The sequence below is a fragment of the Zalophus californianus genome, chromosome 15 (assembly GCF_009762305.2).
Source record: "Zalophus californianus isolate mZalCal1 chromosome 15, mZalCal1.pri.v2, whole genome shotgun sequence".
Classification (NCBI taxonomy): domain Eukaryota; kingdom Metazoa; phylum Chordata; class Mammalia; order Carnivora; family Otariidae; genus Zalophus; species Zalophus californianus.
The window spans coordinates 83,630,490-83,649,291 of record NC_045609.1 but is presented as its reverse complement, the minus strand read 5'-3'; the positions used below and the strand labels follow the sequence as shown (position 1 = coordinate 83,649,291).

The following is an 18,802-nucleotide window of genomic DNA, read 5'->3' as shown; positions in this document are numbered from 1 at the left end:
ATCGGCTGACTTCAAGTCTCTGGAGACATCACCTCCCTTTCCTGATCCCTGCTGCCGGCCACCTTGCCCAGGGCCGCCACATCCCAGGCCTGGACAACTGCTCGGGCCTCCCCACGGGTCTCCAGCCCCTCCACCCCACCAGCAACACCAGCCTCCTCTGCTGGGCAAGAGGAAAATGAAGTCACTGTTGCCTCTTCTCATGAAATCTCACTGGCTCCTTGGACTGGAGTAAATCCAGTCTTCAGGAGACATAAAAGGCCAAGGGCAAACTGGCTCTCAAGTCCTCCGCATCGGTGTGTCTCAGGATCCCTCACCCCACACCCCACAGACACATTTCTTGGCATCCCCAGAAAAGCAAGATGGCCTCAGGAGCCCTCCCCCTTACCCGTACTACTCCCACTCTACAATTCCTGCTTCTCCCAGCCGTCACCAGGCAAACTTTGTCTCATTCCTCAGGAGTCAATCTAAATGTCACCTCCTCCATGAAGCCTTTCCTTTCTCCCTGAAAGAAGTAATCACTCCCATACGTGTTAAGACAGGCAGACCCAGCACCCACCAGCATGACAGACCAGAGGAAGGTCTTGTTATTTATCTGCTTGCACGCAAACCCTGGGGTGGACTGGCCGGCCTGGAGGCAGGCCTCCGTCATTCACGGGTGCCCTTGGCACTAGTATGCGTGGTCGTGGAAACACCTGTTAGGGACCCTGCAGAGAGTGCGGAGTAGTGTCGTTATGGACTCTAAGCATTGACTTTGCTCACGCTTTGATAAAAAAAAAAAAAAAAAAAATTCTTTTTTTTTATAGGAGCAAATCAATATCAACATGTTAGCAGGCCAGATTCTTCCTAATTGAACAAATTCTGGCAAATATCTGGATGTTCAAACATCTGGAAATGCTGAGAATAATCCAGGAAGAGGGTGTCTTTCTGCCTGTCCCTGCAGTTCCTCGGAATAACCACTGCACTTTAAAAGGGAAACTCATCGAATGAGAAAACTTCACCCCAAATCCTTAGAGAAGAAATCAAACCATTTCACCAAATGCAGAAACTGACTCTCCAAGTCCCTATTTTTAGTTCACAGGAAGATGCGTGATGCCTCATTTTTGACTTGGGTGCAAGGCAAAGTGTGAACTTTGTCAAGGCGAGGTTATTTTAAGGGAAAAGGAAACCGAGCTCCAGTTGGAAACAGTCACGGAGCCTCACACAGCACGCGGGCCAGCAGTCATGCTGTCCTTCCCCAGGCGCCACCAGGCTGCTTCCTGGTTTCAGAGGTGGCTTAACGCCGCTTAATACCGACACCCTCACTCCCCCGACTCCATTTTCCCGATAGCAGGGCTTCTATTTTTGACTCATCCTCCATAGAGAAGCCTGCTAATTTTCAGCGAAGCACTTGGATTAAGGGCTTTATTGAAAATTACTAGGCCTCAACCAAACACAATGAGACAGACAATGCAGAGCATGTTCGGGAAAGAACGCCCGTCTGCCAGGATGAAACCCGACAGAAGGCTTTCAGGGGGACGCTCAAAAGGGTGGTAAAAACAGAATGGAAAAGGAGCTAGGAGTGGTTATTAGCCCAGGAAGGAAGAACCGTAAAAGAATGAAAGGGGAAACAGATGGAAATGACGTTTTATGGGGAGAAAGAAAAAGATGAAAAGCCCAAGAGCTTGGCTGAAAGACATTCAAAACTTTTTAAAATGATAGAAGGGCAAAAATAGAAAAATGACTTCGTGTGGAAGAAACACAGAAAGATAACAGGACATAATTCAAAAGCCGGAGTGTCTGGTATAAAGCAGCAGAAAATCCATTCAGCGTTGCAGCATTCAGAGCACAAAGGCAGAGAAACTTTTAATACACTCCGACCCCAGTGCTCCGCTGTCCCCGCGGCCTCTGGGACACTTTCCACGGGTGCCCACTCCTTTACAGCCCGCCAAGGTCTTCGGGGCAGTAATCCCCCTGCCTTGGATTCAGCAAGTCCCTGCGTCCCCCAGGAAGATGAGTAAACTTAAAACAGTGAAATGAGCTCTAGAATGTGAAAAGTTTCCATACATTAAGGACATAATGAAGATTTCCTTAATTACACAAGGATACAGCCACATGGTAAGAGCCTGCATCGAGGAAGCTTTAGCTGAGTCATACTTTTTGCCAGAGTGAGGCCCTGTTTAGTTTCCATTTTAGAATTTCGTGATCCCCAGCCTTCAAATTCAACTGAGCTGTTAGGTCCCCTTACCCGGATATATGTTTTTAAATCAGAACTATAATGTTTTCCCCTTAAAATGAAATAAATGGAAGATCAAACCAAATTCTTGTGATTTAAATGATCCTGTGCTGCAGGACTGTGCGCAGATCGTGGGGTTGGGGATGGAACCCGGGTCAGCTGTAAATCAGAGACCGTGGCCCATACCAGATGCCCTCCCCCCACCCCCCCACCCCCGGTGTGGCGGTCCTGCCCACTCACTGATGAGCTCCTGCAACCATCGTGACTGAGGACTGTCATCTCGAAAAGATGCACAGAATCCAGGAAGGAAAAGCTGGCCCAGGTGTTGCAAGACTGTCTTTGTCTGATCTATAGGCTCTGCAAGGAACGTGGTACTGAAATAGAGTTTAGCGTCAGGCTCGGGGAAGGAGCCTGGGGAACCCCCACCTCCACCCCCCCAAACCCCACACACTGCAGAAGTGAGGTCAGAGACCTGCCCCTTTAGACCCCTTAGAAGGACTCAGAGTCTGGGCCAGGAAGCAAGACCACAGAGAGGAGACAAACATGCCCAGTAGAAGGTACTTTGTGGCATGTCTGAGCGATGGTGGCTTTTCCAAGTGTTTTACTCAAGCACTGGCCAGAAGGCGCTCCATTGAGTAGAAGATGAACCCGAATGGCAGTGCTGATTTCAATTTTGTTGTGAACCTGAAACTGCTCTCAAACATAAAGTTTACTAAAAATGTTTTTTAACCTAGTGTCCAGTTTCTATGCAGCACCAGTCTTCCTGAGAGGGACACAGAAGCTCAAGTAACTTCTGCCAAAGCAGGGCCTGGTGACTGGGGTGGTCCCTGGACCAGCTCCCTTGTCATTACTGGGAGCTGCTTAGAAATAGAGAGCCTCGGGCCCCACCCAAACCTGCTGAATCACAATCTGCATTTTACCCGGTCCCCAGGGTACTTAGGGGGGCCCTGAAAAGGGTGAGATATTCAAAGTAGGGAGGTACAGGATACACATACATAGTTCTAAGGCCAGGGCAAAGAGTGCCTAGGACGGCATCTTCCTGGTGGGGGCAGGAAGGCTCCAAGGTAGAGAGAGCTCGGGACTGTGACAGCAGACGACAAAGGGCCCTTCCACACCCAGGGAAGACCCAGGTGGTTGGGAATCAAAGAGCATGTTCTCAAAAAAGGCAAGATGTTGGGGGTAGAGAGAGGGTTGATGGGCAGGGTAGAGGCCTACAACCCTAGCAAGGTGAGCTGAGGGTCCTCACCTGCCAGGTGAGAAGCCTGGATCTACCTATGGAGGAAGTGAGGGGACCCCGGAGGTTTGGGCATCTTTGAAGTGATTCAAGCCATGACGGCTACTGTGGCCACTTTGTGAGAACAGAGAGTGGTCGGGAAGACAGAGCTCCCGAGGAGGAGGACCCGGGGTCAGCTGGTTCTATAGCAGCAGCTTTTCTGTCCAAAGACCCGAATGTTCAGCAGTGCCTCCGGTAGGATCGCGGCCAAGCCAGCACAGATTCTAGAGCTCGGCTGTCAGGAACTCTCATTCCTGAAGGCACTTAGACACACAAATCACACTGAGGGCACGTGACTCATCCTTCAGCGCTTGGGAAACCGATAACGAGATTATAATTGACTGTGGTCAAGGCACGAAAGAAAACAACATACCTGAGGGGCATAATGCTACATTTTAAGAATAAAATGAGATAAAGTAAGTTCCAGAAAGCTGCATCTTGCGCCAACAAAGCTATGTTGCTTTTTCTTGGTTTCTTACCATGTATCTTCATTCATAACTCCCTGTGTTTCTGCCTCTTTCCTTCCCTGACATTTGCCCTGTGTGTTTTCCCCTCTGAGAATCCTCTGCCATAAAAGAGCCCCTAACTCACCCAGCCCTCCAAATTCCCTAACGTGAATAACTACCACACTCCTGACAGTTTTTTTCCAAATTTTAGGAATGACATTGGGTCACAAGAAAAAAAATATCTAATTTTGATGCTTGTTATCACGCTTTCCCTTGTCGTTCTGACAGAAATTCTATTATTTCCTGGCTTTGGTCCCATGTTCTAATTCTTCTAGATATTATTTAGTTTCTCAAATGTTCACTCAGCATGAGTGCCAACAGGCACATAAGCAGTCCTAGCTGCCTGAGATGGCCTCGGAGGCTGAACGGGAAAGCCTCTATCCGCACCAGCATGTGGACGGATGTGCCAGTAGGACCAGGGTCTGGATGCTCAAGAACAAAGTCTTTGGCTCAGATCAGCCCTGTCCAATAGAAACATAATGCAAGGCATGTATGTCATTTGAAATTACCAGTAGCCACATTTTTAAAAAGTGGAATTAGTTTTAGTAAAATTTAGTAGTATCTGCAATATTATCATTTCGGCATGTAATCAGCAACACAAAAATTAGTGAGATACTTGACATTCGCTTTAGTCACTCTGGTGGCCGTAACAAAGTGCCACGGACTGGGTACCCTCAATTCATGTGTTCCCTCATAGTTCTGGAGGCTGGAAGTCCAAGATCAAGTCACCGGCTGGACGGCTTCTTTGGAGGCCTCTGTCCTTGGCTCGCAGATGGACCTCTTCTCAGTCTGTCCTCACCCGGTCCTTACTGTGGAGTCTGTGTGCTAATGTCTTCTTAGAAGTACACTAGTCTGATTGGATCCGGGCCCAGCCCAGGGACCTCACTTTACCCTAATCACCTCTTCAAAGGACGAAACACAGTCACATCCTGAGGTCCTAGAGATTAGGACTTGAACATGTGAGTTTCTGGCAGAAACAACTCAGCCCTCGACAACATTCTTTACACTAAGTCTTAAAAATCCCGTGTGTATTATATGCTGACAGCCCACCCTGGTTTGGACCGGCCACACTTCAGGTGCCAATGATCACATGTTCCTCGTGACTCCAGGATCAGAATGCTCAGGTTACAGTCCCACCCACTGCCTGCGCGCTGGCTTTCCCCGTGCACCTGCTCAGGGGTCCCCCTGCATTAACTGAGGGCCTTCTCGAGTTCCCATTGCCTAGAACACTTGCTACCCATCACCAAAGAGCCACTGTGAGATAGGGTTCCCCCAAGGTGATTGCCATCTGGGAACGGAGTCTAGAAATGTGTATGGCGAGGCCCTCCCAAAGTCAAGTTTGGTGATCCGCAGCAATGAGCATAGCCATTTGTCTTGTTCCATTGTATTCCAAAAAGGCACAGAGGACATTCTTTCTCAAATACTGCATAGACCCCCACCGGGCAGGGACACCCATGTCTCAGTCTTACTTCCTAAATGAAAATGAAATAGTGAATATATATAATAATGAATATATTGTGTCATTTATATATATAATGAAAATATATAAATGAAATAAAAATGAAAATAAAGCGCCCAACTCTGATACCTTCTGCTGTGACCCCCCACCTCCCTCACTCCCTGGCTGGGTAGGTTTCCAGGGTCCTAGCCACAGGGAACAGGAGCCCGTTTTCTCCTGCTGCACACACCATGCCGAGCCCCCCTGGGAGAAGGAAATGGGGATCAAGGTCCAATACCAAGTTCTGTGAGCTAACTCTATTTTCACATGTCCAGTTGTGGGAAGCTGTACTAGAGCTGGGGGATTTGTGTGAATATCATCTTTTCTAGAACATAGACCTACTTAGGTAATTTCCACATGCCTTGAGAGCCCTCCGTTAGAAGCCTGACTCACTTTCTACTTAAATGCCCTCAGAGAGGGAGATGCTGCCCGTCTGCCTCCCCTTCTGGGCACTTCTACCCCCTGGGGCCCACTGTGGTCACGTGACTTGCTTTAGCCAACGGCATGAGCAGAAACGCATGGGTCATTTCTGGACAGTGCGTGCAGGGGCCAGGCTGGTGACGCGCTGTCCCTTCGTGGCTGCATTCCTTTGTGGCGGAATCCGTGCCCATCTGGGCTCTGGGACAGCAGGACGGACTCATGGCACGAGTGAAAAATACCTCCAGGTGGCCCAGAGCCACTGAGACTTCGTGAGGCCGAAACTCCAGCATATTCCCGCCCATTGGGACTGATGGAGGCGATGAGTAATACTTGCTTCTGTTCTCTTCTTCCCAGGAAATGTCATGCTTGTTGATGTCAGAACGAGTTTTTTGTGCCTCAAAGCTAATCACCCGGGTACTTCAGATCTCATCTGATGAATTTTCTCCCTCACCTGTGCTCGTTCTCAAAGTGAGCTTTCGATGGATGAGGGGACTTTGGTTCTTTGAACATTCTGGTGGAAAAGTGACAAATCCTCAGGAAGGCTTTTCAATCGGTTTTGCCATGACAAGTCTAACAGCTACTGTGGAGACAACCCTCCTAAACTGTGATTAACAAGTACACTCTTCCAGACTCCAGGTTAGCCAGCTGGTCACTTTACCATAACCACCTCTGTGTCTCCTCCAGAAAATAGGAACATGTGAGAATGGTCCCTCTGTCTGCTTCTCTTTCTGTCTCTCATACTTTGTCACTTGAGCTTTTTCAAAACCAGGATTTCTCAACCTTGGCAATATTGACATTCTGGGCTGGAGAATTCTTTGTTGTGTGTCCGTACGTCATTCTAGGATGTTCAGCAGCGTCCCTGACCTTCACCCACTAGATGCCAGGGCTGTCCAGGCCCCCAGTCATGCCAACCTCAAATGTCTCCTGAAGGTTCTGGTTGAGAACCCCTCTATTCTAAACTGAACACATTCCTTCCCCCACCCCCATGCCTCCATACGAGGCTACCTTTGCTAAGAATGAAAAGGACTCTCTTCTTTGATTTATTATTTATTGAAGGCCACTGTCCTGTTATAGACGAACATTTCCAACTATCAGAAGTCACTCTCAAAGGCTGAGAATTCATTCACTCTTCCACTGATTTCTCCGTTCCTCCAACAAATGCCCACCGGGTTACGTGCCAGGCATCATTTTGAGAATCAGACACTTGGTGGAAAGAAAATGTGTGGCTACTACATTCATGGCACTGAGAGCCTATTGAGAGACCTGCTGAGGACCTACACATACAAACCTATCGCTGCAAACTGTAGAGTGCTGTAGAGGAGGAGAGGACATCGTAGGGGTCAGAGGAGAGGTGACATTCAAGCTGAGATGGGAAGAAACCAGCCAAGGGCAAGAGCAGCAGAAGCCTGCTGGGCAGAGGCAGGAAGGGCTGATCCATGTGAGGCCCCCCCACATTTGGGCGACGTGGTCAGAATATAGGGTGTGAGGGAGGGAACGAGGGTGACGTGGTAGGAGAAGTCTCAGGGACCAAGGCTGTCGGAGGACACATCGCCACGGTGAGAGCCCAGAATGGCCACGAGCAAAGGCACACGTTCCTTCAGCCCCAATGACATCTGGCCCTCCCCGGTGCCCCTCCTGCTCTGCCTACCCCATGGCCCAGAACACAGCAAGCCAGGAAGTCATCAGGGCAAGGAATGGCTGAATCAGCCCCATTTCCTCTAGCACTTTGCTGAGAAATAGGGTTCCCCTGGCTGAACTAATAAAATTTTAGTAATTGGCCTTAACTGTGAAAGCGTCTCATTGCTATGAAGAAGTACAGTCTGTTCCACCATAGGACCAGGTGTAATCCGTAGAACATTTCCAAGTGGCCTCTGGGCAATCTCCACCCTATTCTGAACAGTTCGATTTTTTGTCCCTGTGACAAGGACAGTAAGGAATGAATAAAACACACATTATCTTTTCAATAGGGTTTGATCTGTATTGACAGCCACAAAAAGAGGTGGCCATCATCCTCTCCTGCTGTAAGTGCTGTTCTGGGTAGAATTGTGTGTGTGTGTGCGTCCCGCCCCTCCACCCCCCAAAAATCCCTGGTTTCTGTGAATGTGACCTTATTTGGAAATAGGGTCTTTGGATGTGATCAGTGAAGAGCCGGTCATACCGGATTGGGTGGTAAATCCAATGACCGGTGGGCTTGGGAGAGGGAAATCTGGACACGGAGACGCACACAGGGCAGGTGCCAGGTGCCATTGGAGATGGAGCCACGGGACACTGAGGGTGGCCAGCAACCCCAGGAACTAAGAGGAAGGCACGGAACAGATTCTCCCTTTCGTCATTCTGACACAGAGAGCACGGCCCTGCTGACATGTGCGCGTCTGGCTTAGAGCCTCTAGGACAGGGAGAGAACCCATTTCTGTCATTTAAGGCCACTCAGTTGGTAGTGTTTTATTACAGAAGCCCTAGGAGACTCACACGGTACCTCCACGGATTCTCTGGTCACCTTCCTCTGAGTGAGAAAGAAAAAGCAGGTAACCAAGGTGAGTTATGAATCCTGATGAAGTCACAGAAGGAGGTCCAAAGTAGGTGGCAGATTTTCAAAACTTCCAAATCTCAAGTAGCTCCTTTTTTTATTCCCCCCGAATAGTTACAGCTTATGTGAATCACACAAACTACACTGATGAGATCTATTACTGGCTGATTAAAATGATGGCAGGTTTCCTTCCCATAGAAGTCAATGGAATAAATAATTTGTGAGAGCCAATTAATCTAGAATCCGCCAAAATGGAGCACAACTGGTCTTACCACAGGATTCATTTCTCAGCGGTCATAGAAAAATGCAAACTGTCAAAGGAATCCATTCGTTCTAAGTGCTCAGAAGTGCCTCCAAAATCAGGGTCCTGGACATGGTTCTCTCCGGCAAGGACTAGTAGAATACTTGTGCTCTTTAGTCTTTACTTTCAGAGCATGTATAAAGGGAAGAACTGCAGGGGTTTTTTGGTAGGATTTCTTAGAAGTGCCAACGGGTGGACCATGCATAAAACCTTCCAATACACAATCTGTTAACAAATGTCTGGTTCTACAAACATCGTGTGTTACAAAATGTGTTCTGTAGGAAGGTATGCATAAAGAGGAAAACACAGGAAAAAAAAACTTTTTTTTTTTTTTTTTTTTTTTTACCTTGCCCTTGTCGAAGTAGTGGATGATTTCCTGGTAGAGCTGTTCCTTCAGCTGGCCCTGTGTTGTTGCCTGGTACCCGTCCCGCTGGGTGAGGTGGGCCGCGCACACATCCTCCGACCACTGAGGCAAAAGCAAAGCATGAGACCTGTCAGGTGAGGGTGTGTCCAGTGCCACCACTGGCCCACCCTTGGTCAGAATGCACCACAGTGAGCCCCACATGCCCTGCGTGCGTGCAGGCCAAGGTCCCAGGGACACTCGGGGCTGCTGGGGCCTAGAAACGAGAGTAGAACCTCTGTGTAGAACCCCTACGAGGAAGGAAAGACGAGACGGAGGCAAAGCTGGGCCTGGATTCATACAGAAGAGAAACCCAGCAGGTTCTGGAAAGCACAGAACTGTCAGCTTGCTGATAACGTCTTTTAACTCCTGAGGTGAATTACGAGCCAGGCGATTTGGGGCTGTCTCAAGTGAGGCATCCCGGGGTGCTGGCCTCTGTCCTGAGATGCTCAACATTTTACTCAACAGCAAAGAAGATACACGGATCTCACATACCAGTCATACCTTTAAGCTTTGCCTTAAAATTAGACTTGTGTATCCTGACTACAACCAGTTGTTATGAAATGATTAATTATGGAGTTCTCACGGCATAGCTAGATTTCTACCTTCACGGGGGATAAACGTAAAATTTTAGGTAATTCTGGCATGTAACTACAATAAAATAAATAAGAAAGTTCCAATCTTGAATAACTTCTTTGCAGTTTAAAATCACTGACAAAAATATTGACTAGGGGAGAAAAAGTCCCTCTATACCTTCCAATTAAACACTCACATGATTTCGCTTGATTACTAGGGCTCAAGGCTAATGGTTTTATCGGTCTTGTTTTTGACAAAATAACCAACAGGGATGATATTTAAAAATTTTTAATTAATGAACAAGAATATATTTGTCACGTTGAAGAACAATTTTCATAACAATACAAATAATGCCTTTTGTAAGTTGATTAACCAGCATGAGTTTACGCTGAATGCAATATCAAAACATATTTAGGGAAAATTGTGAAACGTCACGGTGTAAAATATATGGAGAGAAATTACAGAGCATTTGCCACTTAACTGGGAAATCCAGAGTCCCAGTGGAAAAGATAATGCATCCGGGCCTATGGTTTGGGATGTGAAAAGCCCTCGTATGGTCCGTGATGAACCCATCTGTGCTCAATAAATGTTTGTGTACTATGAGTGAGGGTAAGTGAGCACTTCGTCAACCCCATTTCAATTTCCCTGGTGAAAATAAATACCTTCGTATTTGCAAGAATGCCTTATTACCGAAATTTGGGTTTCTAACAAATGAAGACTGTTAGAATTCCTAGCGATACGGCTGGTGTCAGGTGTACCAACGGAAATCTCTATCATCCTAAATCACATTCCTTGGGAGAGCTTTATTGGTGTAAAGCCAAAGGGCGTCTATTGATGACTATTGATGAGGCTCCCAGATGGAGGCTCCTCCTGTTTTCTTTGTAATGGACCCCTTTGTTTTCAGGCAAAGATAAACGTCCACACTCCAGTGTCTCTACAGCAGCCCCTGTAGATTTGTAGCATCAAGAGATGCTGGAGATTTTGGGGTTGGGCCAAAGGCTGGAAGATTCTTGCTGGAGTTTCACTCCAAACACAGTGTCCTCCTTAATGCTTCTCATTACCCACAGACGTTGCTTAATGCCTGTTTTAATGTAATCTTTTCAGGTTTTTGGTGCTTGAGGGGCTGGCCCGATTTTGAAAACAGGACTCCTTGAATGAGTGGTCTTTATGTTGGGTCACTCAACTAAATTCTAATTCTCCTAACTGTTTGTGTTTATCCAGTTTATAATTTTTCAAATTTATAAGGATGTAATGGGAAAGAAGATCTAACGATTAGCTAAAGTTTTAAAACGTAAAACTAGAGGTTGTATAGCATCTCCTTCATCCATCCACTCATCCATCCACCTGCCACTTAGCTACCTACTTACACATTTGGATAAATCTATTTACCCATCCACTCATCCATCCATTCATCCATCCACCCATCTATCCACCTACCTACCCATACTTCCACCCTTCCTTCCATGCATCTATCCATCCATTCATCCAACCATCCATCTATCCATCCATCCATCCACACACCCACCTCCATTCTTCAATCCATCCAACCATCCAACCACCCAAACATCCATCCATCCATCCATCCATCCATCCATCCATCCATCCACCCACCCAATTACTTACTGAGGGTCTACTCTGTATGATTAACTGGGCTAGAATTGGATATGAGGGAAGAACATTAATGTATTACTGCAAACAAACAAATAAGCCAATGTCAAAACATATGTGCATAACAAAAGAACCACTGGAACTGAAAGTTGTCATGCCAGACCTGTGCTCAGGAGCAACACTCCAGGAGAATCAGGCGGGAGATCTCACCTGAACTGATGGACTAATACAAGATCTCAATGTGAGCTCTTTGCTAAGATAATCAGGGATATGTTTCATCCTGTCTCTTAGCTATCTACCTCAGAAATTCCTTCTTATTGATGACATTCTCCTCTACTACTGAGTCTGGCTGGCATGAATAAGAATCTGTAGAATCTCTAACTCATTGCTAGACAACAGCCCAATGATGGGTGTTTATGATGCTTAGTGATGATCTGCTAGGACATCTTGTTAAATCTGCATTCAGTAGGGCAAAGTCTGTCATCAAAGTACCTTCTAAATGTCTTCGTTTATGTCACTGCATTTAGTCAAAATCCCTAAGATCTTAAATTATAGGTTCATTAAAATTTATCATGGAAAAATAAAATTTTAAATCTTCTTAGAATTTATGACAACAGAATCATGAAGGTATGTAGTAATTTCTAGTCATTTCTATTACCTTCAGGAGCTTTGCGTGGAGAAGCAAGGTGTAGGCCGCCTCTGTGTAGTTGTCACACTCTCTGTGCAGGTCACAGAGCTTGTACAGGTACCTGAGACAATGAAACACAGCGATATTCTTAAGATGTCAACAAATCATTTGTGTTGAGGACTGCAAGATCTGACATCTACCTTCAACGGTAAATTGTATCTATACTTTCTCTTCACAGTGGTCACAATTCCCAATGCCTCGAACACTTCTGGTGCAGAAAGCACTAAGGAAAACCAACAAGAGTAATATACAATAATATTTTGTAAAAAAAATCTTAAGTCCTCCCTTTTCAGGTTGAAAATGAAGACCGCCCAAGAATGCAGAATTGTACTTCAAGGGTCTCTCACTCCTTTTCATCTTTTCCAGAGTTTTCTTCTTACATTTGAAATGAGATCATGAAGTTTGCTTGTGATTTCTCACATTTCTATTGAATCCAAATGCACACCCCCCAAAAAAATCCATAAAAATAAAGAGCTCCAATGATCACGGTGAATGTGATCAAAAGAATTTCTCTGCCATAAAGATATAAAGGTTGCTTTTTAATATAGAGTAAACTACATTTTGGATAAAAGAATCTGGTTGCTTTTGCAAAAGTTTATTAAGTTTATGTGATATATTTTTATAAAGGAGAAACAAAAAAAATTCTTAGAAATCAAGTTAGGAAATCATGCTGGATGTAATAAACACATCATTAAACACTAAGCCACATGGACATACCCTTATTCTATTCTGCTAAGTTATAATCTTGCTAAATACTGACACTGGTCCCTAGAAGTGACCAAGAGAGGGGCTACAACACAGCCCACCGCTCTACAGAAAAAGGCAAATGAAGGAGAAAAATCCAGCAGATAATATAAAACATCAGAATATAGTGTCAGTTAAAGGAAGAATAGACTGAAAAATTATACTCTGTTGTCTATTTCTGATAAAATTAAAACTGATTTCTCATTTGATCATATGGTTTACTGTAAAACATGAAAATTATGCTGTTGTCTCTTTTCAAAAGGGCCACATGAGTCAGTCAAGAGATACAAAAACCCTGTGAAATAATAATTTATGGCTTTACTCTAAGCTGGCTAAACATGACCCGCGAAATGTCTGCGTTGGCATCTGCAACAAGGATTCAGAATACACCAAACTCAACTTCTGGATTCACGATTTCTACAAGATAAATCCCTGTGGCCATAAAACAGTTGTTAGCATGCACTTGACAAACAGCAACTATCATAAACATGCAGAGGGCATGGACAAGCGGGATGCCTACATACCTTATATACATTTCTTCTCTTTCAATTTCTTTGTAGAAATTCTGAAAAATCAAACCATAACACTGTTTTAAGAAACCTGTTTTACAAAAGCTGTCACATGAGCACTAAACATTCACAGTTCTTCCACTGGTGTCTAGCACAGCCAAAGGGACCCAGCTCTTTGGTTTAGAACCATAAATTCACATAAAGTACAAAGATGTCTTACACTGGTCTTCACTTTTTTTTTGGGGGGGGGTGACGCTAATGATTCCATTTCCTACACTGTGAGGACTAAAACCTACTTTTGTCGTTTGAAAGTCACCAGTCTTTAGCTAAATGAAGGTATTACCCCAAAGATATGATGCCTTAGCCATTCTTACCACTGTAAAGTCATTAGAAGATGAAAAAAACATGAAAGATCCCAAATTTGGGAATAAACATCATCAACATGATTTAAAACATGCTGGGCCCAGCCTTGGCTAGAGCTGCAAGAAGGCAACGTGGTATTCTAGACCTGAGGTGTCCAATACAGTAGCCACAGCCACATGTATGCAAATGTAAATTTAATTAAAATTAAATAAAGTTAGGGCCACCTGAGTGGCTCAGTCAGTTAAGCATCCAACTCTTGACTTGGGCTCAGGTCATGATCTCAGGGTCATGGGATCCAGTCCCATGTCGTGCTCCCCGCTTGGCAGGGAGTCTGTTTGAGATTCTCTGATTCTCTCCCTCTCCCTCTGCCCCTCCCCACTGCTCTCCTCTCTCTCTCTCTCTCTCTCTCTTAAATAAATAAATAAGTCTTTAAAAAAATTAAATCAAGTTAAACATTTGCTTCCCCTGGGAAGCCATCTGGCCCTGGACTCTTATTTGTTGGGAGAGTTTTTATTACTGCTTCAATGTCTTTGCTGGTTATGGGTCTGTTTAGATTTTCTATTTCTTCCTGGTTCAGTCTTGGGAGTTTTTATATTTCTAGGAATTTATCCATTTCTTCCAGATTGCCTAATTTGTTGGCATACAATTGCTCATAGTATTCTCTTAAAATTGTTTGTATTTCCGCAGCATTGGTTATGATCTCTCTTCTTTCATTCATGATTTTATTTATTTGGGTCCTTTCTCTTTTCTTTTTGATAAGTCTGGCTAGGGGTTTATCAATCTTGTTAATTCTTTCAAAGAACCAGTTCCCAGGTTTGTTGATCTGTTCTGTTTTCTTTTTTTTTAATTTCTACATCATTGATTTCTGCTCTAATTTTTATTATTTCCCTTCTTCAACTGGACTTAGGCTTTATTTGCTGTTCTTTTTCCAGCTCCTTCAGGTGTAAGGTTAGGTTGTGTATTTGAGACTTTTCTTGCTTCTTGAGGAAGGCCTGTATTGCTATATACTTCCCTCTTAGGGCCGCCTTTGCTGCATCCCAAAGGCTTTGGACTGTCGTGTAATTCATTTTACATTCATTCATTTTAATGTGCTTCCATGCTCCCTCTGTTACGCTTGCCATACCCTGAGCACTCAATAGCCACGTGGGGCTAGTGTTACTGTACCAAACTGTGCAGAGAGAGAACATTTCCATCATCACAGAAATTTCTATTGGACAGTGCTGTTCCAGACAGACCGATGTTGCGAACCACAGTAAACCACAGAACTGGTTGCCACTTGAAAGCACCTTCTGTACTTCAACGCTCTCTGACGAAGAAAGATTAATTAGCAGGTTATAAGCAATGGGCTCTTTCTACATACTGTAAAATATCTTCTGGGTGAGCATGAAAATCTCTATAAAAATTGTATTTCTTGGGGTGCTCAGGTGGCTCAGTTAAGCGTCTGCCTTGGGCTCAGGTCATGATCTCAGGGTCCCCGGATCGAGTCCCACATTGGGCTCCCTGCTCAGCGGGGAGTCTGCTTCTCCCCCTCTCTCTGCTGCACTCTCTCTCTCTCAAATAAACAAATAAATTTTTTTTACTGTAATTTTATTTACGTTAAGAAATTGTATTTCTTAACATAAACATCTCTATTAACACTTTAAAATCTTTACCATATACAGGGCCCCAAAAAAGGTGCAGAACGCTCATCTAACCAGGCCAAAGGTATGGCAGGCACCACCACAGCCACTTTCAGTGTGAAATTTAGCCCCTGAATACAACGTGAGGACTCTAGGATTAGGGCCTAAGATCATAGTGCATATCACCATTATAAAGGACTCCAATTATCCCATAAGATGGAATAAGTTGTTTAATTTCATGAGCAAAAAAAGATACTGCTTCTGGTAGTGATCTCTCTGAAAAGAAGTGATAAACAAATATAGAAAGTAAGAGGGGGCACCTTTAGAAAAATGCTCCAAGATTTCCATATTTTGCTGCATCTGAGATTTTAATGTCCTCTGGTTCATATGCTATGGCTCAGTAATGAGGATATTTTCAGCCGACAACTCAGAGGGACGTAACAAAGAGAATCCGCATCAAAGGGAGGATGAGCCCTTCACTTCCAGCTCTAACTCACCAGTATTTACAAGCTACGATTTTATACCATCCTATTTTGCACTGGTATTTTTAATCTTTCCCCAAGCTTTTGATCATTCTCCTTTACAATTTCACAATAAGGACATCATGCGACCTTTATTCCTCTCTCATGGATATGGAAATGTCTTCTATTTCCTGCCTGTGCTTAGTTCCGTTCCCTTCCTAGGACTTCAAAACACCTCTACAACTGAAGGACGCTCATCTCAAACCCCAGTTTCTATATAAAACTGTGGGTTTCTTATGTAAAAGTTCACATTGCTCTTGGCGCTCCACTTCTGGGCTCTGCAGGCAGCACCCACCCCCCCTCCTCATCATCCCCCCTTCTGAAGTCCCTTCTGCACCGGTGCTGAGTCTGTGCCAGGCACAAGCTCTGTGGATCTCTGCAACCCTTTCTGGACTAGACCCCCAATGCTAATGCACCACAAAGCACCAATCTTCCAGAACTTACACATTTGCCTTATACTCCAGATCTGTATTCCTTCATGATGACAACAAGTACTGAGATTTTTAGAATTCTCATGAGAACCACCTTAATTAGCCTTGTAAAGGGGCCATGAAAAAAGTAACTGATGTCTAAAAAATAACAAGGAGTCTATCACATCTGAGAGAGGGCTATCTTGATGACTGCATAGAAAAAAGTGGTGACACACAACAAAATTACCAACCACTCATGAAAGAATGCACGACTGTGAGGGGACAACGAAATTCTACTTCATTACAAATGTGCATTCTGTCCAGGGGCAACCATGATCCAATGTAATGCAGACGTGCTTCAGGGATGGGTACGTGTAGAGGACTTAGGTCACTGCACAGGGACTGCTCGTCAATTATTAAAAAAAATTTTTTTTTAAATGCAAGGAACAGTAACACATTAGTGAACCCGCACAACTTAGAAAGTTCACCGATTCCATTTTATTTTTTTAAAAACAAGAGCACTGGTTCTAAAGGAAATTTGGCAATGGGTTTAAAGGGCACCAATAAATCCTATGTTCTCGATTCTATTTTTTAACTTTAGGATTTCAAGGTTAGCGATAAACAGGGTGCATTTTATATATCACTAATGTATGCTTATACGTCTATATTCATCTAGAGATGGATATACATATTCATCTCTATGCAACTCTGTTTCTTCATAAAGTACCAGGAGACAAGGTGAAAATGGACCAAGAGATTAAAAGTGTATTTACGTTTTTATTTATATGACTAAATGTGAGCTGGGTAGTGAATATTAAAAGACAGAACATCAGTCTGTACAAGCCCGGTGTTCTTGTTTCCCTTTAATCCATAGATCTATCTTACTTTTTAAACGAAAGACCTGTGATAGGCTGGGATGCATCTTATGATCCCCAGGAAATGGTTAAGAATGGAACTCCTGACTCTTCATGCACTGATCTGGGATGTTCCAAGTTCAAAGATGTTAACGATGTCAGGTAATCTCAGGAATCCTGGGTGTGCTTCTTGGTTAGAGCCTGGCTAGTGCTGACTGCAGTAACAACAGGCAGGTCCTGAGTGAGCCTCCGTATGACAGAGGAACACAGTTTAACATCAGAAACTGTGACCGCAGGTGGCCTTTCAAAAGCTGATTTTCCGACCCTGGGTTCTGATGATTAAAAGGCCACATTCAGAGCACATCTCCACTAGGTTTCACGTCCTGGGGAGCATGAGAGATCTTGTTTAAAAAAAACAATATTCTCAATCATCAAAGTTGGAAAGTGAATAAACATATTAAGAATTCTTCCCTCTGGACACAAATCAGCTTCTTAGATCCCGTTAAAGATCCGAGGGTATGTATGTCCATAGTAGGAAAGTAAGCGGTGATGCACTGAATCCTCTTGTCTCTCCAATTTTGGGGGCAGAGCAGTTTTCCCTGTAGATCTGAGAAGGTGGATCTAAGTAAGAAGAGTTGTTAATTTTAGGTTTTCCAGCTTTTTCCTTATGGCGAAGAGTCCAAGCTCCTTTTAAACTGGAAACCAGAAGTCCCCCATATTTAGATGTTGAGGGAAAAGAAAACTTGCTATAGAAGATATTTATCATTCGTCAAAACAGGCTGCCAATCCACAGAAGGCAGGCGCTGAGGTGGCTCACGAGCTCCTCATGCAAAGCACAAATGCAGTATCGACAATACACTGGATGGGAGGTGAAAATATCCCCTTTTGCTTTTAAACCTATTGCACCTCTAGTGGTTTTCTAAAGACTGAATGATGGGTCCTATTTCCTCTTGGCACACAAGTCCATTGCCACGAGTTCAAAGTGCCTACAGGTCCATTCCAGTTGGGGGGACGGGGGGATGGAAGTGAAGGCAGAGCGTCTACGTGTCATCTAATGACCAGATGACAATATACAAACTCTAGAGAAGTGAAGTAGGTAGCACGAAGCAGGAACAGTGTTTTCTCAAATTCCTGCCTTCGTACAGGCAGGGGCAATCGAGGCAAACCCTCTCAGCACCAAGAGTCTGCTCTTCTGGCTCCTTCTGGGAGGGACCGAGGAGGATGACGCAGAGAGGACGCGAGCTCTGAAGGCAGATGTGGGAGTCACATGGCTCCTGACAGTGACGAGACTGGCCAGCCACTCCCTGCAGGGGAGGGAAGCTTGTCAAGCTTCCTGAAAGCGCCCTGCCCCGATTTCTGCACCACAACTACACCAGGAAGGGGGTGTCCACAGGGCCCGGCCATGTCACAGTGACAGGAAGCGTGCAAGAGGCCTGTGGATGGCAGCGGCCAAGTTTACCCAAGCCCCCCGCTCTCCATGAGGCCATGAGCCGGTTCCTCGTGGCTGCTCTAACAAATCACCGCAACCCTGGTGGCTTAAAATGACATATATTCTCTCAGAGCTCTGGAGGCCAGAAGTTGAAATCTAGGCATCAGCAGGGCCACAATCCCTCTCAAGGCTCCAGGCGAGAATCCTACTGGCCTCTCCTCACTTTTGGTGGCTCCAAGTGCCCCTTGGCTGGTGGTCACATCACTCCAGTCTCTGCCTGCACCTTCACATGGTCTTCTGTGTGTCTCCTTTCCTGTCTCTTCTAAGGGCACTTGTTATTGTTA

General features: G+C 44.9%; 1 protein-coding gene across 4 annotated transcripts in view; it reads right to left on the bottom strand.

Moving 5' to 3' along the window:
* DOCK1 (dedicator of cytokinesis 1) overlaps window positions 1-18,802 on the bottom strand; it is a 495,128-nt gene that overhangs the window by 43,176 nt on the left and 433,150 nt on the right. For all 4 annotated transcript variants that reach the window (XM_027591584.2, XM_027591585.1, XM_035724125.1 and 1 more), the window contains 3 exons: window positions 13,278-13,318; window positions 11,980-12,070; window positions 9,084-9,203 (listed from right to left, as the gene is read on the bottom strand). In XM_027591584.2, the coding sequence (XP_027447385.1) occupies window positions 9,084-9,203; window positions 11,980-12,070; window positions 13,278-13,318 (252 nt within the window). The remainder of the gene's footprint in view (window positions 1-9,083; window positions 9,204-11,979; window positions 12,071-13,277; window positions 13,319-18,802) is intronic.